The 23,099-nt window shown below is 39.5% G+C and overlaps 2 protein-coding genes across 7 annotated transcripts in view; one reads left to right on the forward strand and one right to left on the reverse strand.

The window, feature by feature from the left end:
* Positions 1–15,112: 15,112 nt before the first annotated feature.
* LOC144454372 (uncharacterized) lies at positions 15,113–16,923 on the reverse strand. Its single transcript, XM_078146179.1, has 2 exons — positions 16,442–16,923; positions 15,113–15,717 (listed from the first exon to the last, which is right to left on the reverse strand). Exons 1-2 carry the CDS (start codon positions 16,921–16,923, stop codon positions 15,639–15,641), a joined length of 561 nt encoding a protein of 186 aa, XP_078002305.1. The 3' UTR covers positions 15,113–15,638.
* Positions 16,624–23,099, forward strand: part of ZBTB44 (zinc finger and BTB domain containing 44) — a 68,340-nt gene continuing 61,864 nt past the window's right edge. For 5 of the 6 annotated variants that reach the window (XM_020963773.2, XM_020963774.2, XM_020963775.2 and 2 more), the window contains exon 1: positions 16,624–16,712. The gene's annotated coding sequence lies outside the window, so the exon portion shown is untranslated. The remainder of the gene's footprint in view (positions 16,713–23,099) is intronic. The other variant, XM_078147099.1, reaches the window with a different exon arrangement.

Genomic DNA, 23,099 nt, shown 5'->3' on the forward strand with positions numbered 1-23,099 from the left:
GCAAAAAGATAGTCCCTGCCCTCAAGGAACTTAAAATCTAATTGGAGAAGACAACACATAAAAAGAAACTAAAAAAAAAAGAGGGAAAGGGAGGGTACCCGACAGGGGCATGATGAAGTCCTACAGGCTAATGGAAAGATGCCCATTTACCACCCTATCCAATCAGCAGGAGGGGGGGCACTAGGGGCAGAGGATACCAAGGTGTGAGTTTCAGAGTTGATGTGATCTTGCAGGATGGGTTTCTGGAGACCATGACAAGTCCAGAAGAGCATCCAGTTGTGAAATGATGAGACAACTGTCCTCAGTGCCCTTCTTAATTGGAGGATCTCATTTATTAAAAGGCATTGCCACCACTCCAGTACAGACCTTCATCACCTCATACCTTGATTCCTGCAATAGCCTGGCACACATACAGACCCACTAATAGTGGGTCTGCCCACCTCAAGTCTCCCCATGTTAATCCATCTTCCATTCTGCTGCCACAATGATTTTCCTAAAATGCAGGTCTGACCATGTCACCCCGCTATTCAATAATCTCCAGTGGCTTCCTATTGCCTCCAAGGGCAAATACAAAATGCCCTGTTTGGCATTCAAAGACCTTCATAAATAGCCTAGCCCCCTCCTATCTGTCCAGTCCTCTAACACCTTACTCCCCAACACATACTCCTCTACCCAGTGATACTAGCCTCCTGGCTACAAATAAGACATCCCATCTCTTTGCTCCTGGCATCCTTTCTGGCTTCCCCCCATATACCTGAAACACTCTTCCTGCTCCACTTGGACTACTGATCTCCTCGGCTTCTTTTAAGTCCTAAGCAAAATCCCACTTTCTACAGGAAGCCTTCTCTAACCCTTCTTAATGCCAGTGCTTTCCCCCCTTTTAATTATTTCTTATTTGTCCTGTACATTAGCTTGCTTTGTATATATTTGTTGGTATGCTACCTCCCCCATTGGATTGTAAGCTCCACAAGGGCAGTGACTGTCTTTTGCTTTTTTGTGTGTCTCCAAAACTTATCACAGTGCCTGGCACATAGTAGGCACTTAATAAATGTTTATTGAATTGAATTTTCAAATGAGGAAAGAAAGGTTAAGAGACTTGACCAAGATCACACAGATAGTGATATCAAATTCAGAGATCAAATTCAGATCTGACTCAAAGTCCATTGTTCTTTCTCAAGCATCATGCTCCTCTCTACCTACACATAAACTTAGCCCTGTTAGCTCCATGGACTTGTTGTGGTTCAACATGGCCACCATGAAAAGAATAGGCTTTCCTAATTGGTTTCATTTTATAGCAGAGAAATGAATTATTGTGTCTAGAGCTATTTTTCTCAGCTCTTTTTAGAAATTATTTCACCCTCTTCAACCCTTTATTTTTGCCTTTTATGAAGTATAATCTTGTATTTTTGTTTCAGGTATAGTGGAACATGTACTGTACTTGAAGCTAGAAGTTGCTGCTGTTCCATTGTTTCAGTCATGTCCAACTCTTAGTGACCCTTTTTAGGGTTTTCTTGGCAATGATATTATAATGGTTTGCCATTTTCTTCTCCAGTTCATTTGACAGATGAGAAAATTGAGGTAAACAGGGTCAAACAGGTGCCCACAGCTAGTAAGTGTCTGAGGCTGGATTTGAATTCAGGTCTTTCTGACTCCAGACCTGGTGCTGTATCTACTTTTCCATCTAGCTGCCCTTGAAGGTAGAAGACATGGCTATAAATTGAAACTTCTATTTATTTTGCAATCTTGGGAAAATCACTTGCCTTCTATGCCTTTGTTTCCTCAACTGTAAAATAAGAATGATAATACTTGTAGTACCTACTTTGAATAGCTGCTGTCAAGATCAAATAAGTTAATTGATTTTGTTTTATTATACTCATTTATTATAGGGAGGGCTTTTATTTGGGCAAGGAAGTAGTAATAACGTCATTTTTACAAAGGAGAAAAGTGTGAATTAAATATTTTTGAAATACAAAAAAAAAATTGAAAAGCAGTTCAGAAGGGGAAACAAACATGTAAGGCCATGTTACAACTATGTTATTGAACTGAATATATACTTTAAAAAAAAAAGCTGTCCACATTAGAGATTCATAATTTAATTTACAATCTACTGTGAGCAAGGCACATTGCTAGGAACCAAAGAGGCAAATGCAAGGAAGGACACGATCCCTATAAAACATTCTTCTTGGTTGTTGTTTGTTAAGTTCATAATTTAAAAAAAAAGGAAAAATTTTTAAAAGATCAAATAAAATTATATGTGTGAAAGTGCTTTAAATTATAACATGCAATATAAAGGTCAGCTTTTGTTAGCTATCTACTTATGTACATGTGTTATCTAACTGCTAGACTATAGGCACCTCAACGGCAGGACTGCATCTTGTTTACCCTGGTCATTCCTTCAGTGGCTCTCATGCTGCGTATATGTTTTGATATTTGGATGAATCCTCAATCTCACTGGCATGTATGCTCCCTTCAGCAATGCAGATCATAATCCTTCCACACTTTATCTTCCTGTACAGTCCTTGTTCATGTCTTTGTTCATGTCATGTTCATGTCACCCAATTCCCAATCAATGGTCAGGTTCAGCAAATTTCTTTTAAATGGCAGGTGCTTGAAAATTATTTGATGAATCAATAAATTAATGTTAATTATTGCCTAATGCTCATTGTCCTTCCTATTGCTAAACAAATTCATTAATCTGGTCTACTTTTACTCCTTATTTTTTCTTATTCTTGGATTAATGATTTCTTCTTACAATATAAAGTAGACTTTCCTCTCTTCTACCACTAATGACATGGATTCATTATTCTGGAAAGTTTGGCTCCATCTAGAGAGTCCCTAAGGTACTGGGTCAGATCATCTGAAGAAAAGGGAAAGTTAAGGGTCTAGTTGACTTATGGTATTCCCTCTCAGAACCTCGATAAAAGATGCTCAGTTGGCAATTTACTCCCACAACTAACCTCATATCCAGACTCTAGATCTTCTGATATCTTATTTGAAATGGATGTAAATATGGCTTCATTTCAGTAATCTAAATGAATAGAAATTCCTGGAAAGCAGGAACTGGTTTTCTGGGTTTTCGGTTTTGTTTTTTGGGGTTTTTTTTTTTGGTCTTTATAGCCTCAGTGCCCAGCACAGTGCTTACCACATAATAGGTGCTTAATAAATACTTGTTGCTTGCTTCATTAAATTAATTGATTCACGTTCTCAGATGATATGCATTTAAGGGCCTACTGTGAATAATGCATTATGCTGAGCACTAGAGGGTTTTCAAAAATGAGTAAATCACAGGTTATATATTCCCTCAAGGAACCTATAATCTAGTAGAAGTGGTAACATATACAATAAATATAATACTGCTTCTCATAATACAAAATAGAGTATGATAACTAAATGAGAGGTGTAAATAAACAATGCAAGAGGAAAAAAGGAATGATGGATGGAGTAAGTTTCTAGAAAAGAAAAATCAAACCAAGGGCGAAAGTGGAAAGCAGTGGACATCTTCCCCTATCATAGGAGGAAAGGAGGATAAGTGAAGGGATGAAGAGAGAGACATTTTGGGGTGAGGAAGAGGGAAACTGAGAGAGCTTACAGCTTCTCAGTAAAATTTCTGCCTTAATGTCTAGGCAAAAAAAATCTTGTTATTTCTTTCTAGATACACAAGTATCCTACTTCCTTTTTCAGGAAGTTTTCCTTGAACTAACCCAACTCAACAAATCTTTATTAATGGCACCTACCTCATAGGGTTGTTGTGAGGATCAAATGAAGTAATATCTATAGGGTGCTCAGCACAGTGCCTGGCACATTGTAGGCACTCTTTAAATGCTTATTCCCATCTCTTCCCTTCAAAGAACTTACATCTACTAAAGAAATACAGCATGTATACAGTAAGGATATATACTGTGAGTTGAGGAGGTCAGAAGCACTAAAAGAATCAGCAAAGGAGTCTCTTAGGCAGCTGTCCATAGGCAGAATATCAGAAATTGTCCTTGGAACTTTGTGTCACTGATTGTTAACAATCAGATCCTTCTTTTTCTCTTTTCTGCTGGGTATTAGCTGATAATGATGAATGGTCCAGCCAAATTGGACTAGTTAGGTCTACCTAAACTGGTCTTATTATTCCTCACATGTGACCCTCCTCTCCTACCTCTCTAGCTTCTCACAAGTTATCCCCAACCCTGGTATGCATTCCCTTTTCACCTCTACTTCTCAGAATACCTAGTTTCCTTCAAGATTCAGCTCAAAAAACACTTTCTTCAGGAAGACTTTAGATATTATCACAGTTGCTGTATCTTCCTCAAAAATTTTTTTTAAACCCCTTCTATCCATTTTATATACTTATATATGAACATGTTGTCTCACATATGAACATATTGGACACCAAAACAATACAAGGTTCTTGAAGGTAGGGTGGGTCATTTATGTCTTTGTATCCCCAATGCCTAGCCTACTGCCTGGCACACATAATGAACACTTGCTAATTGATTGACTGCAGGTCTCCTGCTTCCTAGGTGCATTTGTATTTCACTGGGGACTCATGCACTGGAAAAGCTTTCCAAAATTAAAGAATGAGTTTCTGATGGAGGAATTTCAGACAATGAATGAATGCTAATGAGTGGGGGAGATATATCAATGCAAGGTAAGTTTCTAGGCATTCCTCAGTAGCATAGTGGAAAGAGGACTGAATTTGGAATAAAAGAACCTGAGTTCAAATTCAGACTCTGTTATAGCCTTATTACCTGTGTAAGGCACTTAATAATAATTGATTGATATTATATGACTTGATTGAGTACAATTAATAATGATAATCATCAATAAACACTTATTAAGCACCCACTATGTGCCAAGCATTGTGCTGGGGATGCAAAAGGGGAGGGGAGAGAGGGAATCCAAAAAGAGTGAAGCCAGAGAAGCCAAGGAAGTCCAAAATGAATGCAGCCAGGTGAAAATGACATGTGGTCTTGCTCCCTTCCTTAAATGGAGGTACAGGAGTTTATAGCTCCACCTTCCAATCAGAGGGTCAGAGAGCACTGATAAGGACCTGCAAGATGATCAGATTTCCCACTGGGGAGCACCATTTGATTTCTTTGAATTTCAGTCTCCTTTGTCTATAAAATTCGGGAGTTAGACCAGATGAGTAGGGCAGCTAGGTGGCACAGTAGCTAGAGTACAGGGCCTGGAGTCAGGAAGACTCATCTTCCTGAGTTCAAATAGCTGTGTGATCTTGGGCAAGTCACTTAACTCTGTTTGCTTCAACTCCTCACCTATAAAAATGAGCTGGAGAAGGAAATGGCAAACCACTCCAGTATCTTTGCCAAGACATGACTGAAAAACAACGAAAAAAATAGGAGAAAGTATGCCAGACCTGAAAATTAAGCTAGACTTGAATGGAAATGTACCTCTGACACTAGCTGTGTGGCCCTGGGTAAGTCACACTTCTCTGATCCTCAGTTTCCTCATTTATAAAACAGGTATATTTCAACTACTCACACTTCACAAGGCTATTTCGAGGGAAGTACTAAAGAAATAGGAGCTTTACTATTAGTGTTGTCCCTAATCATAATGTGGGGTTTTTTTTCCTATAGCGCCTTGCCTTTTCTGCTTAAATTTTGTCTCCCAAACAATTTTATGTTGTTCCTGTTCTAACACTGAAACAAAACTTCCTGCCTACAATCTGAATTACCCTTGGAATCAGCCCCACTGAGTTAATAATTAAAGTTTCCATCATAAAGTCGCTATAGGAACATTTGCTTATTTTACCTATGTATTGGATTATAGTGACACAAAAGCGTTTGGTTAGAGATAGTTAAGTGCCTGGCAAAGAAAGGCATATGTATGGTAATGGCTCAAAGACAGGTCACAACAAGCCTGTGGAGTAAGAGTTGAGGCAGGAGAAATGAAAGAAACTTACTTACCCTGCCCCATGCCAAGTACAAACAAGACAAGCTCAAGGCTCACATTTTGTCGTTACATCCCCCGGGCTATGGTGCTTTGCACATATTATGGGCCCAACAAATATTGGTTGATTGCCTGACTAAGTTAGAAGTAGAGAATAGGAAGACAGAACTAAAGGGTAAGGGAGATAAATAGGAGATATGTACTTTAAAATTGCTATGGGAAGAAAAGAAAGAATGTAGTAAAAGGATAATTAAGAAAGAAAAGGCAGGGAAGGGAGGAAGAAAACTATTCATTTTACCTTTATTTTTATTCTGGATCACGGTTATCAGTCTTGAATTGTAAAATCTCTGGGGGTAAAGAAATTTTGTCTACATTTCAATTAGCACAGTGCAATGCACATAAATAATAAGTAGCATTTGTATAGTGCTTTACTGCATATTAAAAGTGAAGAAATCAAAGTGGAAAGAGGTTAAGTGACCTGCCAGGATTACACAACTAATAAGTGTCTTGGGAAGGATTTGAACTCATGTCTTCCTGACTTCAATACTATCACTCTACCCACTGCCACCTAGCTGCCCCTACAATTGATGGACGATTCAATTAAATTCACTTCGACAAATATTTACTGAGAGCATAATGATGAGGATGGGATCTAGACTCCAAACAGTTTTGAAAAACCCTGGACTTTCCCATGTGGTCAAATCTCTGGCTGTGAGCCTGAGGCTATAATCCCATCAACTGGCCTTTTGTTATTGCCTACATCCAACCTCCCAATTCTCCCTTACCCTTAACCTAGCCTAGCCCTCCATCATTTTACCTCCCTGTGGCCCCAGGCCACTTCCCACCCTTAATCCCACTGCTCAGATTCTTAAAATCTAGCTAATAGCTCACTAATGTTTAGACTCCTTAAGAGTCTGCCCAATATGACAGATGTTCTAATAGACCTTGTCTTTGGCTGAAAGAAGGCTTGGGTCAAATTCTTTAAGGCAAGATCCATGTGTTGTGATTTTGGGGTACCAGCACCCCTAAACCTCTAAAGCTCAACAATACCATGTACATTCTGCTAGACTGAAGCAGATTAAAAATGAACATATTAGTTACAAATTCTTGCCTTCAAGGAGTTGATAATCTTGACAGGGAAGATAGTGGAATAACTATTATATTTAGAGATAGAGATCTAAGGTGTGCCAAGCCTTTACATATGTTATCTCATTTGATCCTCACAACAACCTCCTGAGACAGGTTCTATTATTATCCACATTCTAAAACTGAGGAAAACAAGACACAAAGCAAGTGTCTGAGTCAGTATTTGAACTAAAGTTGTTCGTCCTAACTCCAAGATATGTGTTCTCTCTATTGTACCACCTAGTTGTCCCCAAAAGACTTCACTACTTCTAAGTATCCATGCACTTACCAATATAGATATTCCCACCATTGATATAGATTATAACTCATCCTATGCAAGTTTCATCCTAACTTTCCAGAGGGCCTCCTCTGGATTTCTTTATGTTTCATGGGTGGGAGTACAATATATAGGGTGCCCATCAGTTATCCCTCACTCTAGATAACATTAATGAGACATTTCCTCGATCCAACTAAATCCAACAAGGTATGGCCCTAAGTGCTGGGGTGCCAAAGCCAAAAAAGCTGTCCTCAACCTCCTGGAACTAAAGTTCTACTGGAGAGAAGTGGTCTGGATACAGTAAATATAGTCAGCAACTAGGAATCAGTGAAAGGGAGCTTCCTGCTTTCAAGTTATCCTTGGTAACAGGCAATAGGCTATTTACACTCATCAGGGTCTTACAAAGATGCAAATGACAGTTGCCTTCTGCAAGCAGCCTCTTAGGTGAGAAGACCTTAGGCCACTTGGGAGGGCTTTGTGTCTTCCATCTCTGGCTAGGTACAGTGATTCTGTGCCCTGAGGGAAGGCTTGCAAGAGGCCAGGTGGACTGTCTTCACTTCCTGTTGTTGCCTCAAAGCCAGTCTCTTCGGATGAGATGACCTCAGATGGCAGGGCAGGAGAGGGTCCTGTGCCTTTCACCTTCTACTGGACTCTCAGCGTGTCTCCTGAGAGAAGACTATAATCTCCTCTTTCATGACTTTCACAGAATGGAGGGAAATATACAGTTGAAGATCATAATTGTAAATGTGAATGGGATGAACTCACTCATAAAAATAAGAGGATAGCATAAGGGATTAGAAAGCAGAATTTCACAATATCATAAGAAACAAATTTGAAATATAAAGATTTACGTAGGGTTAAAAATGAAGGGCTAAAGAAGAATCCATTATGTTTCAAGTGAACTCAAAAAATCAGGGGCAGCAAATTATGATTTTAGGCAAGGCTACAGTAAAGGAAGTCATGATAAAAAACTGATAAGCGAGGGAAACTGTTGAGGTTCAGGGGTGCTGGGACCCTAAAATCACAACACGCAGGTCCTGTCCAAAAGAATTCGACCTAAGCCTTCTTTCAGCCAAAGACAAGGTCTTTCATTCTTAACATTAGTGAGCTATTGGTTAGATTTTAAGAATCTAAGCAGTGGCTAGATTATAAGAATCTGAGCATTTTAATGGAAACAAGATGGACCTTATGTACAGAAAGACTATGGGAGGGATCTAGAAGTGGCCAAGTAGTCTATGGGGTAATAGAACTCCAAGGGTGGCCAAGGGAGAATGGAGCCTAGACAGGATTAAGGGTAGAAAGTGGCTGGGGGACATAGGGAGGTCTAGGTAGGTTAGAGAATTGGGAGATTGGGTGTAGCCACAAGGAAAGGACAGTTGATGGGATTATAGCCTCAGGGAAACTCCAGAGATTTGGCCATGTGGGAAAGTCCAGGGTTTTTCCTTTTTGGGGTCTAGATCCCATCCTCATCAAAACCCCATTATGTTTCAAGGCATCATAGATCTGTGGTGTCAAACTCAAGTAGAAACTGAGGACACTAATCTGTGCTTGAAGATCCCTGTAGGCTACATATTGATTTAGTTTTTAAATGCAATTATTATCTACGTTTTAATGTATTTTCATTTTTATTTATTTTGTTAAATATTTCTCAATTACATTTTAATCTGGTTTGGGCTATACTTAGGAGTATTGTAGACCCCATGCAGCCTGAGGGCCATATGTTTGACATCTTTGCCATAGATAATAAGTCAACATCAATACTTTATATGTATGTACTAAAAAGCATAGCATCTAAATACTTAAAAGAAAAATTGATCAGATTTCAAGAAGAAATAGTCAGTTAAACTATAACAGTAGAAGACTTCTAGGCATATCTTTTAGACTTACACATATCTAACAACAAAGGAGGTAGTGAACCAAATAGAACTTTTTTTAAATTAGAGATGATAAATCTCTAGGGATCACCGAATAGAATGAAGTTTACATATTTCTCAGCCATGCATGACATCTTTGCAAAAACTCCCATTTATATATTTGTGAGGTAAACCTCACAATGCAGAAAAGTATAAATATTAAACATATCTTATACTGACCACAATGCAATAAAAAATATCCTTAATAATGGGCCTTTGAAAAATGAATTGAAATTTAATTAAGGAGTAAATAGCTTAATCCTAAAGAATTACTAAATCAAAGAATAAATTATAGGAACACTAAAAAATTTCATCAAAGAAAATGACTACAATGAGACAACATACCAACATAAAAATAGCAATACTACTTAAATTAATTTACTTATACAGTGTCATACCAATCAAACTAGCAAAGATCCATTTTACAGAGGAAGTAAAAATAATAATGAAATTCACTTGGAGGAACAAAAGGTAAAGAATATCAAGGGAAATAATAGGAAAAAAAAAGTGGGAAAGAAGACCTACTGGTACCAGATCTCAAATTATATTACAAAGCAGTAATCTTCGTAATTATTTTGTATTGGCTACAAAATAGAGCTTGATCAATGGAACAGCTTAGGCATACAACATACCAAAGCAAATAAAACTGGCAGCATAATATACAAAAAATCCAAAGGCCCCTGCTACTTAGGCTAGAATCCACGATTTGACAAAAATTGCTGAGAAAACTGGAAAACATTCTGGCGGAAAAGAGGTATAGACCATCATCTCACACAATGTAGCAAGATTAGCTCTAAATGGATATGTGACTTTGTCACAAAGGAACAATTAAAAAAAATTCAAGGAGTAAGGAAGAAATTATCTTTCAGACTGTTGGATATGGGAAGAATTTGTGACTAAATAAGGGGTAGAAAGAATCAAAAAGGACAAAATAGATAATTTTGGTCACACAAAATTTAAATTTTTTGCACAAACAAAACCAAAGTAGTCCAAATTAGAAGAAAAACAAGTAACTGGCAGAGCAAAAAATGTTTCTCGTTTCTGTGATTTATACAAAACTGATTCAAATTTATAAGAATAAAAGCCATCCCTCAATTGATAAATTAGCAAAAGAAATGGACAGGTAGTTTTCTAAGAAAAAAATCAAAGCTATCAGTAACCATATGAAAAAAATTTCCAAATCATTAAGAATTAGAAAAATAAAAATTAAAGCAGCTCTTTAGAATCTATCTCACAATTATCAGATTTGCAAAGTGGACAAAATAGAAAATGACAAATGTTGGAAGAGTGTTAAGGAAAACAGGCACATTAATACATTGTTGGAATTGTGAATTGGTCCAACCATTCTGCAAAGTAATTTGAAGCTATACCCCAAAATTTACTAAAATGTGCATACCCTTTGACCTAGCAATATAGTACTAGACCTATATCTCAAATAAGTCAAAGAAAGAGGAAAAAAAAACACCTATGTGCATAAAAAATATTTGTAGCAGTTCTTTTTATGGTTGTAAAGAACTAGAAATTAAGGAGGTAGCCATCAATTGGGGAATGACTGAAAATATCATAGTATGTAAATGTAATGGGATACTCCTATGCTGTAAAACATGATGAAAGGGATGATTTTAGATTTCAAACATGAGAAGACTTATATGAATTGACATAAAATGATGTGAACAGAACCAGGAGAACAATTTATAGAATAACAATATTGTACAGGCATACCTCAGAGATATTGCAGGTTAGGTTCTAGACCACCACAATAAAGCAAATACCTCAATAAAGCAAGTCTTATGAATTTTTTGGTTTCCCAGTGCATATGAAAGTTATATTTATACTACACAGTAGTCTATTGTGTGCAACAATAGTATTATATCTTTAAAAGTATATACTTTCATTAAAAAATACTTTATTCCTAATAAATGCTAATCATCATTTGAGCCTTCATCAAGTCATAAGCTTTTTGCTGGTGGAAGGTCTTGCCTCAATGGCTGCTGAGAAAAAAAAGAAAAGAAAGAAAGGAGAGTTATTCAGGTATCTCTTTTTAGAATGCAGAGAAGAGAACAGAAATAAGGTCAGAAAGAAGCACAGACAAGCAGGACAACTTTGAAAGCTACAGGGTGGATTTATTATATCTTATCAGGCTGAAATTAATGTGGAGACAATCCTTTAAAATAATAGAGTTTAGGGGAACTAGGTGGCACAGTGGATAAAATACCGGCCCTGCACTCAGGAGGACCTGAGTTCAAATCTCTCCTCAGACACAAAACACTTAACTACCTGTGAGACTAGGGGCAAGTCATTTAACCCCAATTACCTCACCAAAAATAATAATAATAAAATAAAATAATGGAGTTTATAGAAAAAGAAGAAAATAGGAACTTCCAGAATGCATATATACACATATAGGCAATCTGTTTAAGACTACAAAGGAGACACAGTATAACAGATTTTACATAGTCAGGACTATTCAGTTACCTTATACCATTCTAAAAATAAAGCTTGTAGAATCAGAGGAATTTATTGGCAATACCATTCATAACACATAGAATAATAAGAATTTGTCCATAATACCACCCAAAGCATGCAGAATAGTGGAAACTTGTACATCACCTGCAGAATAATAGGAATTTATATACAATGTCCTTCCAAAAATGTACTTCATTCCCCCAAAATGTTTTCAGTATGTCTCCAAAAGCATTATAAATATTGTTAACCTTTTATCATGTTTCTCTCACAACTTAAAATTTAAAGCAAATTGCACATAATAGAGATCTGCAGTTTCCTCTTTTTCTGTTCTACTATGTATATGGAAATACCCAGTTTATTTGGCATTTCTTTCCAATAAAAATAAAATTTTTAAAAATAAGCATCAATTAAGTGCTTACTATTGTGCTGTGGACTCAGAGGCAAAAATAGTTGAACAGAGTATGATGTCTTTAAGTACAAGGAATACATTTTGCATTTTGTTATTAATGAGCTCTCTCACAGCCTAATGTCTACAAAGTCAACCAATTTAAATTCAACATTTTACTAGGTATCCTTTTTATCATCTAATGTTCCTTTCCATCTACTTTATAATATGTGTCTGATTTGTACATATTTATTCACACACTGCCTCCTCAATTAAAATGTAAGCTTCTGGAGGGAGGGAAGGGACTGTTCTTTGCCTTTCTTTATATTCCAACACTTAGCACAGTACCTGGCACATATTAAATGCTTAATAAATACTTATAAATTGATATTCTTCTGGCAATGTGGTGCTGCGGATCATTGAAACTATACTTTTCAAAGAATCACATTGAGACTCAATTTGGAGGGGGTCTTAAGCAGTCAGTAACACATCACAAAACAGGAATTACTCAGATCAAAGAGCATAGAGAATGTGCTTAGAGAAATATATGATGGAGAAAAAAAGAAAGGTTGGTCACACAGCTCATCTTTTATTTTGTACATGCTGAGTCTCAGATACTGGCATGAAGATCTGATGCAAAGATTTAGGAGTCATCTGCCAATCTCTCTATTCACAGAGTTGGTCATTGAATTGATGAGATTACCAAGAGTAGAGTGATAAAAGAAAGCACTCAATATCACACAGTCACAAATCCTAGAGTTAAAAGGGACCTTGGTCTCCATCTAATCTAATCTAAATGAAAGGAATCCCCATTGTAACATACCCAACAAGGAGCAGTCTTACATCTTCTTGAAGACCTCCAAGAACACAAAATCCACCACCTTTTGGACAGCTCTAGACATCCATCTTTCACTGATCAGCTTTGCAATTCCACCCCAGTGCTCCTTGGTAAAGCCCCCTGAGACCAAACAGAATACATTTAATGCTTCCTTCACAGAGTAAGTTCTTCAAAAACAGGAAGTAACTATCCTGTGTACCCTAGATCTTCTCCAGGCTAAACATCCCTTTTCCTTATGTGATGTGAACTCAAGGCCCTTTACTACCCTGGTGCTCCCTCCTGTTTATTCACTTACGTCCTTATTTAATTGTGGCACCCAGGAACATAATACTCCAGATGAGGTCTGAAAAGGATAGAATACAGAGGAACTATCATCTCCTTATTCCCAGGAATTATGTTTCCCTTAATGCCACCCAAGATTATATTAACTATTTTGATTGCTGCACCACACTGGTGACTAGTACTTTGAGCTTCAATGCACTAAAACCCTTAGGTTTGTTTTTTTGGGGTGTTTTTTTTTTTTAGAATTTCTATCTTACCATCTTATACTTGTGAAGTTTTTTTTTTTCGTCCAAGTGCATGGCTTTATATTTGTGCCTACAGAATTTGATCTTATTAGATTCAGCCCAATGATATAGAATCAAGATCATTCTGGATCCTGACTGTCATTCCTTGTGTTAGCTATCTCTTCTAGCTTTGTGTCAGGCACTGGAGATACAAAAAGAGGCAAAAGGCATTTCCTGCCCTCAAGGAGTTTACAATTTAATAGTGTCATGTACAGATTTGAAGTGCATACCATCTAAGTCTTTTAGTTACTGACAAAAATATTAAACAGTACAGAGGTAAGCATAGATCCCCAGGATATTCCACTGGAGACCTCTGACCCAGGTGACTGAACTACTACTAACTACTCTTAGTCCTGGCCATCCAATACGTTCTGAATTCATAAGATTGTATATTTTTCTTCTTCTCCACAAGAACAGTATAAGATACTTCATGAAAAGTTTTCCTAAAATCTAGGTAAATTATATCACAGCACCTTCTACTTTAGTCATTCTGTGGGAAAAAGAAGTAAATATTAAGAACTGGTAAAAGTAGGCGGCATTGCTGAGGCATACTTCCTCTTCCAAAGGAGAAGGATTATTGAGAAGATAACAGATGGATAGGCTGAGTGATATTAAAAGAACCAGAGGAAGTATCTCAGGCTTCTGGGTATATATCTTCTTTGGAGAATTTATGGGAAAGAATTGCCCAGGATAATAGTGATGTGGTTTGGGGTTGCTGGGAACCCTGAAAATGTCAGGGTACAGGGCAGCATTCGCCTGGAATGCATACACACACTCAAACCTTCTTCCAGTCAAGGGGTAGTTTATTGTAAATACCAATAGAAGTAAATGCTTAGTGAACCTGTAACTTAAGGGATTAGACTGATGTTTATATACAAAAAGGACCATGAAAGGATCTGGATGGGATTCCGGAGTGGCAAGTAGTCTGGGGTGGGCCAGATGCTGCAACAGTGAAAGGACATCAAGTAGGCTAATTAAATGATCAAGATGGAAATAAGGAGTGGTCCATATTTGTTTGTAGTCTGGGGCAAGACAAGAACAACAATGAAAGAAATGTCGAGTAAGCTAATTAGGTGATGTAAGTGGGCTGGGGTGGGCCAGTTGCCTGGGAGGGAGGCACCAGTGATCTGGGTTGCTGAAATGTATAAGAAAATTCAGAGACTGGGTTGCTTTCAAAGACATGGTATTTTTCTTTTAGGGGTCCAGGTCCCATCACCCCATCAATAGAGGCTGGAAAGCTGCTTGCAGAGTGAAGAAATCAGGGATCCACCAGACTGCCCAGGTAAATTTGCAAAGTGCCTAGAGCAGTTAAGATCAGAAGACTTGTGAGAGAATCAACCCAAATATTTTCAAGATAAAGACACCAATTCATAGACACAAAGCCCTTTTGAGAAGCCAAATTCAGAGTAGGATGTAGATAGTACAGAAGAGCAGCTGGGCCTCTTCCTAAACAATAGCAGCCAAAGATTTGTAGTTTATGGAAGGAACACCAACCCCACCCCACTCTAAAATTAAGGTGTCCTTTCCAGTATCAGTTCAGGGGAAAGTTAAAACATGTTTAAAACAAATTTTTACTGTCATCTGATCTAACTCAGGGAAAACTGGTTATCTTCATTTCAAGGGAGCTATTAAAGTAACAATATTCAATTCAGTTTAAGAAGCATTTATTAACAACATTTATTGAGAGAGAAAAGAAAAGGAAGGTAGGAAGTCCCTACCCTCAATGAGCTTACAGAATAGTTTGTTTTTGTTTTTAATTCAAAGGCAGGCTCAGGAAATAAATTTATAGGAGAATTCATGTGACCCTGGGTCTGGAGGAGTGCAATTAACAGCTAATTAACAGCAATGTCAAGCAAGAAAAAACGAAAGCTATGTTCGAGGAACCCAGGGAGCCCAGCATCGTATACGTCTGCAGGACACCCCAGCAAAGTGCTAAGGGAAATTGTGGCTTCCGGGCGTACTCCAGTGCAACTACCCTACTTCGAGGCGCATTTGATATGTGAATAAGTGGGTAGGGTCTTCAGACCACCAGAATCGTCCAGGGGCGAGGAAGACTACCGCGCTTGGCAGCTCCGGAGACCGGTAAGAAATCTCTCTGCAGAAAATAGCTTCTTTTCGCTTGTAATGGAAAGTCAAGCTTGCATTTGGCCGCGGGAAATCCCTCCTTAGAACATCACAAAGTAAAAACTGGGTCTCCCTCCTGGTTGTGGGGCCAGGTTAGCGCATTCTGCGGGGTGCACATCAGTAAATACCTGAAAGCACACACACGTTCATCTACATAGAGCAATTTTAAGCGTGCTTCCCAGACGACTACGCTGCGAGGTTTATTTCACGTGTTTGTCCCTACTTTACGAGTGAGGAGGCAGAGTCACGGAGAAGTTAACAAGCTTGCACAAGGTCATGCTAAAGTTAGCAAGCGTCAGAACCAGGCACGTCTAGTCTAACTCCGGGCTCACGAGCCCAGTACTCGGCCGCAGAGAGAGGGCGGGTAGGTCCACACTCAAGCCCACTGTTGACCAGCTTTCAGTCCCGGAGAGCGAGCGGACCCAGGAGTACGCCTGCGCGCTCCCTCCGCTCCGCCCCCCCAGCAGGCTCCTCCCAACCCCTCCACTTCTACCACTCTTCCCCGGCCCAGTCTCCTGCGCAAGGCATTGTGGGACACAAACAAAGTGCCCCCCAAACAGGCTGGAGTGAGCGGAGCAGCGACAGCGGCGGCGGCGCCCGGGCCCCGCACGCGCCGCGACCGCCTCCCCCCTTCCCCAACCTCCCCCTTCCCCTTCCCTCGTTCCTCCCCCCTTCCCCCTCCCCACCCCGCCGGGAGAACGCGAGCTGCCTCCACGTTCCCCCAACGGCCAACCGCCCCCCAACGGCCGCCCGCGCGAGCGCGCCGCCGCGGCTCCCCCGCTCCCTCTCCCACCGCCCCCCGCTGCCGCCGCCGTCGTGAGGGGGTGGCTCGTTCGCCTCCTTTCCGCCCACCTCCGAGACAGCTCGGCCGTCGCCGCCATGCCCGAGCCGCAGGCTCTCCACGGGCCTAGGCGCGGCGGCCCGAGATAGGGTCCCCTCCGCCTCCGCCCGGGGGAGGAGAGAGGGAGAGCGAGCCAACCGTGCGCTCCGCCCCCTCCCCCTGGGGCTGTCGCTGCCGCCGACGCCGCCGCCTCCGTCGGGCGGGGAGGAGGAGGAGGAGGAGGAGGAGGAGGAGGACCAGGCCGCCGGGCCCCAGCACTGTCGTCGTCACCGTCCCCCACAGGTAACGGGGAGGGAGGGGGGAGGGTTGCCATGGCCCGAGCGGTGTAGGAGGGAGAGCGCGAGGACCCCACTACAGTCTCTCCGTCCCCCTCGAGGGACCAGACAGCACCCCACCCCCTCGCCGGGCGCAAGAGGAAAGGAAACCCCATGCCCTCCCATCCCCGTCTGCGGGGCAACGCGGGCAGTCGCTGGGATTCCCACCCCCACGACATCTAATCACGCATCGAGGTGAAGTCACGAGCCCCTTCCGTCCTGCAAAAATTCTCCCAATTTTTTTTTTTGGAGGTGGGGAGCATCCCATTGGTTTCCCTTTATAGCCAACATCTTTTTGGCGTTGAGAGAGAAGGCGTCCCGTCTTACCTGGATCTGGGAGGACATGGACTGAAGGAGCCCCCTCCCTTTCCCCTCTTCCTTCCTCTTTTTCTTGGTGGTTCCTCAGCAGAGCAGAGGAACAGGATGGCACTTGTTAAAAACAAAAACAAAATGCCGAAAAACCTTCTGCTCTCCCCTCTACTGAATGATCACAGGGTATCTGTTTTAATTTTGGTGCCGGGCCAGCTATCTAGAAGAAGCTACCTGAAAAAGTGAACAGCAGGTAGTTAGAACTGATGTAAGAAAATTGAATCTGTGTGGAGGTTCCTCATACTAGAGATAGATTTTAAGAAGTTGGATATTTTGTATTTCGTTGGTTGGTGTGGCAATTAAAACGAATAAACGATTTTATGCCCCTTTAGTCCTAAGTTGCTGTTAGAGTCAGGGAATAATTCTGTTCCACCTCCCCATCGTTTCTTTCAGTTTGTCATTCAGATGTTGGCTAACCATAGTCTAGCCACCCAACTTGATTTACACAGAAAGTAAGTCTTATTAGTTTCTTTGCAGACTTACTGCACTTATCCCAGAGTGTAGAATGTAAGAAAGAGGTGTTTTCCGGAGGATAGTTCTTGTTTATTAAAGGTGGTTGTAAACTTTACAAATGAGGAAGCCATTAAGAGCACCAGCCTGAAGTCCTTTAGAGTTGAGACGGAGTAGAGATATATATCTACCTTTTTTTTTAGATGAAATATTCTGTACCTTTACAGCTTTCTATGCCTTCATTCATTCCTGTGATATTTTTCACACATCTCAATTGCAGAAAGATTTTTTCAGTGAATGGGGATAGCTGCATTTATAGAGTAATAGGGAATTGACTTTAAAACTCTGCAATGGGCAGAGAGTGATCTCCCAAGGAGGTGAGGAAGAATATAGATTTTACTAACTTCTGAAAATCAGAGGAGTTTGTATTTTTTTAAACTTTATTAGGTACAGAAAACTAGACATGCAAATTTAACTTAAAAATCAGTCTTCCAAGAAGTATTTGTCACTAGTAGTAAAGATTTTGTGGATTTGTCTACTTATACCATAAAATATAAAACTGACAAATGTTTGTTCAGTACAAAAGAGTTGAGTTGCATGCTTGGTAAACACAGTACAGATGTTTTGATTGTTCAGAACTGAGAAGGAATTCATAAATATGTGGTTCCAAGTATTGCCTTGGATTTGGGTTTAAGAGGGAAATAAGCATTTGTTGAGCACCTACTATGTGCCAAGCAATTTGCAAATATTACCTCATTTGATCTTCTCAACCTTATGAGGTAGGTGCTTTAAGTCAAGGGAACAGAATTTGACCAAAGCGAGCAAAGCCAGCTTTGGCAGTTCATTGGCCTTTAATTAGCTAGGTGCCAAGAGGCTAAAGGTGTGCCTATATTCTCCCACCGCTGCTTTAGTTCCTTATATGATAGATGAGGTGCCACAACCTTTTTTGTTTCAAATCCAAAAGTTGCAGAGATAGGGTTGGAGAGAAGAAGCCTGTGAATTAAATACTTATAGTTAATGGTAGGAAAGCTATAGCAATGGTGGAGGTTATTGTCTACTAAGCTGTAGCTCAAACCCTATCATACCAGACTGTTGTGGTGCCTTTCTTATCTACTAGCCTGGAACTACATTTGTGATCATTATTAAGCAAAAGAACTACATTACCACTATCTGCCCATTATAGAATATTCTAATATGAAATATGAGGAGGTACATTTTGCAAACCATAATTCAGATTTATCTTTGACTTTCTTTGTCACCTAAGTTGTTTGGGAATTGAATGTTTATTTTAGAAGCTGAAGTTAGATACACAGGTATACCAGTGCTTACCAAGCCAGGGCAGCTAGATGGCACAGAGGATAGAGTACTGGGCCTAGAGTCAGGAAGACTCATCTTTCTGAGTTCAAATCTGGTCTCAGACACTGGCTGTGTAATTGGCACCACTGAACAACAAAAAACAACAAACCAAGGCTATAGAGTCAAGACTAAAACGTTATAAACATTCTTGTTACCAGCATTATTTGTTTTTTCCTTAAAAACATACATGTATTTTGAAAGGAAAAAAATTTGGAAATTTTGAAAATTCTGAACCATATTTTAAATTACCTTTGTTGTTGTTGAATCCTTTTTTAGTCATGTCCGACTCTTTGTAGACCCCATTTGGGGTTTTCTTGGCAAAGATACTGGAGTAGTTTGCCATTTCCTTCTCCAACTCATTTTAGAGATGAGGAAACTGAGGCAGACGTTGAGTGACTTGCCTGGGTCACATAGCTGATAGGTGTGTGAGGACAGATTTGAACTCAGGAAGATGAGTCTTCTTCCAGGCCCAGCACTCTATCAAGACACTGTTCTTTAAGTTACCTTGGCAACCAGCAGAGGGGGGAGTGGGAGGTGATGGCAGTGCTTCTTAGATAATTCTCAGTGGTTACCTAGAATGGGAAAATCAAACAAAATTTCAGACTTATGACCTGTTGTCACATCTGATTACTGAACTGGTTGAGAGCTAGCTGATTTGCATGGAAATGTAGTGGAAATTGGGGACATTTTGTAACAAGGTCACAGAAAGAAGAATGCACATTTGAATTTTTTTGAGATTTAATTTCTCTTATCTTTTATTTGGTTTCTGCCTTGTTATTAGGTAAAGGTGTTAACTGCCAAATGTGTGACATGGCAAGTTTACTTGTATTTCATTCTTATTGAAAGCTAAGTCATGGGGCAGCTAGGTGTCTAAGTAGACACAATACCAACCCTGGAGTCAGGAGGACGCAATTCAAATCCAGCCTCAAACATTTACTAACTGTGTAATCCTAGACAAGTCACTTAACCCTGATTACTTCCAAAAGAAAAGAAACTAAGTCTTACAGATTTATTTTACTAGTTGGAAAATAATAAAAATTATTTTTCCATCATTTAGCACAGGAGTGGGGAACCTTTCGGCCTTGAGCCCACATGTATCCCACTAGGTCCTAAAGTGTGACAGAATTATGAAGTTTGAATGCAATCAGAGGGCTGAACTTGAGGACCTAAGAGGACCACATATGGCTTCAAGGCCACAGGTTCCCCACCCCTGACTTAGCATATTAAAACTGAAAAGGCTCTTAGGTTAGTCTATTTTGCAGATGAAATTGAGGTCAAGAGAAGTTGAGTGATTTGCCCAAGGTCACACAGCAACAGTATAACTCTGAACTCACATCATCTAACTAAATGCTGGGTGGTCCCAAAAGTATCAGTTAATACTTGATTGTTAGATGTTCAGTGGTTAATGAGGTAGGAGTTTTAGGTGGAAGCTTGGTAAGATAGAGGGCCTGGGATCAGATAGATGTTAGCTCAGCTTCTTAATACTTGCCTAACCTTGGACATGTCACTTAACCTTTCTGGGTTTCATTTCTTTATGTGTAAAATAAGGGGAGTGGATTAGATGATCTTGAGTGTACCTTCCAACTCTCCTAAAATGTGATCCTGATCCTGAGTTGCAGAGTCAGATTTTGACTCAAGATAAGAAGAAACTTCCTAACAGAATTATGGAAATGAAATGGGCTGCCTCTGGAAGTATCCTGGGATCTGTCTCATTAGAGTTCTTCACACAAAGACTGGATGAGGAGTTGTCAGGGATTGTTTTTTAGAGAGAATTCTTGTTAAAGGTATGGGGATGAGGGTGGGAAAGGGAGTCAGATTCATTGTCCTCTGAGGTTCTTTCCCATTCAGATTCTGTGATTGTAGTTAAGGAAACTTGTGATTTGGAAACCTTATGTTCTTTTAAAAATTTCTCAAAGCTGTGGAAAAGTGGTGTAGATTGTTTTATGAAATACTGCCATAAAATTGGCTGTGATCAAGCAAAACATGAATGATAATAAATGTTAAATTGAATGCTTACCTGTCAGGAACATTGATAGAAGATACTCCTGTATTACGTGTGTAAAGCAATGCTCTTCCCAGATGAGGAATAGCTATTTTGTTTTGAAAGGTTTTATTAATGCTTTTTCTCTTTTTTACTTCATGTCACTTCCTACTTGCCCCTCTCATTCAATAGAACCTTCTTGTGTAACAATAATTGCAAATCATGCCCAAAAAAATCTATACATTGGTTCTATTAGTAACCTCATTGCCACACTTCTAATCTACCACCTTTCTGTTGAAGCATGAGACATATTTCACTGTGAATCCTCTAAAATCGTTGGATCCCAAACTTAAGATGGAAAGGTCCGTAGAGGTCATTCTAGTACAAAACTTTCACTTCATTGATGTGATTGATCCAAAGAGTTGCCTAGATCACACAGATATTAAGTAGCAGAGGTGGGATTTGAAATAGGTGTCCAAATCCAGTTATCTTTCTACTACGTGAAGCCACAAGCCACTGTGGTTTTTTGTTACTGTTTTGTTTTGTTTTTTGCTGTTTTGTTACTGTGTAAATTGTTTTCATGGTCTTGTTTACTTTGATCTGCATCAGTTTCTCTAAATTCTTCATATTTGTCATTTGTGGTGCAGTAATATTAAGGAACAACTTATGCTGCTCATCCTGAAAGCCCTTAACTCAGAAAAACTTTGTGAAAGACCCATCCAAAAGCCAAGTGAGCTGCTTTGAAAGATAATAGTATATTCTTTTTTAATGGTATCTTCAGACAAATTGGATGACCACTTGCCATTAGTAAATGGAATTTCATTTTTAGACATAAAATTGCATTAAATGACCTCATCACTCATAAGTTTTTTGTTTGTTTGCTTTTTGGTGAGATCTTTGGGGTTAAGTGACTTGCCCAGGGTCACACAGCTAAGTAAGTGTCATGTGTCTGAGGCCGGATTTGAACTCAGTTCCTCCTGACTCCAAGGTTGTAGCTCTATCTACTGTCCCACCTAGGTACCCCCTCTTTTTTTTTTTAAATTACCTCCCAAGAAGGACCCTTTTTCATGGGGTCAAGTGTAGCTTTATTTATCTTAGTTCATAGAACAGATTTTAGAACCTTTTCTTTCATCTTTGTCTCTGTGAAAGAATCTTTTGCTACCTTGGTTGAAAAAGTCTCTCACAGTTGAGTGTTTCATTACAGAAATGTCTGACCAATATATTCAAGTCTTAGTTCTCATTTATCTTTCCTCTTTTCTGTTTGGTTTTAGTCTCAAGGGCCAAGCATTCAATGCACTCATATGCATGAGTTTTGACAAATTTGCCTGTATCTATTGCTAACAGTTGATGGATACCCTGGTGGGGAAGGGAAGGAAGAGAGAAGCTGCTTATTAAAATACTGACAGATACAAAAATAAAAGAAATAAAGTTGCTACAACAAATAAAACATTGGGACTACCAATAGATCTTTCTTGTTGGGAATTATTAATAACATTTTATAGCTTAATAAGAGACTACATTCATTTGTGTGACGCTGAAACTTGGGGGAGCACTCCTTCCTTGTATGTGATTATGATTGAACTGTCATATGATCTACACTTTAACTACTTTATTTTTGCTAACCAAGTCCTATACATCAAATTAAGTGCCCTTTCCCTTATCCTCTCACCCCAGTGATTTTCTATTACTGTCAACCATTTTTAAAGTTCCCACTATGTGCCAAGCACTGTGCTGAGCTCAGGGGGCACAAAGACAAAAGTCAGTGTCCTTGCCTTTACAGAGTTTACATTCTATCAAGGAGAGATGTAAATCTATAAACATGTATAGAATATATGCAAAATTAACACAAGGTAGTTTTGGGAGGAAAGGGACGAGGAGTTTTGGGGATCTGGTAAGACTTCATGTGGAAGATGGTACTTGAACTCAGTTTTGACTGAGAAAGGACTGAGAAAGAGCAGTGAAACAGGAAGAGTATCAAAAGAGTATAGTGTTTTGAAAATGTAGAGATGGGAGAGTTTCTAGGGTGAGAAGATGTTCAAAAAGCTTCAAATGCTTCTGGAGGTTCAAGGATGAGGATTGAGAAAAGGCCTTTGGAGAGAACAGTTTCAGTTAAGTGATAACTTTGGAAGCCAATTTATAGAAGCAAGTAAGGGGGGGGACGACAAATTCAGAACTGAAAATTAAATTGAATTTTAAAAA

The sequence above is a fragment of the Phascolarctos cinereus genome, unplaced genomic scaffold (genome assembly GCF_003287225.1).
Source record: "Phascolarctos cinereus isolate Bilbo 61053 unplaced genomic scaffold, phaCin_HiC Scaffold_726;HRSCAF=1367, whole genome shotgun sequence".
Lineage (NCBI taxonomy): Eukaryota > Metazoa > Chordata > Mammalia > Diprotodontia > Phascolarctidae > Phascolarctos > Phascolarctos cinereus.

Coding starts and splice junctions, on each gene's coding strand:
- LOC144454372 (XM_078146179.1), bottom strand. CDS start 16,923: ATGTCGTGGGGGTGGGAATCCCAGCGACTGCCCGCGTTGCCCCGCAGA. Junction 15,718..16,441: donor ACGGCCGAGCTGTCTCGGAG/GTGGGCGGAAAG, acceptor GTGTGCTTTCAG/GTATTTACTGATGTGCACCC.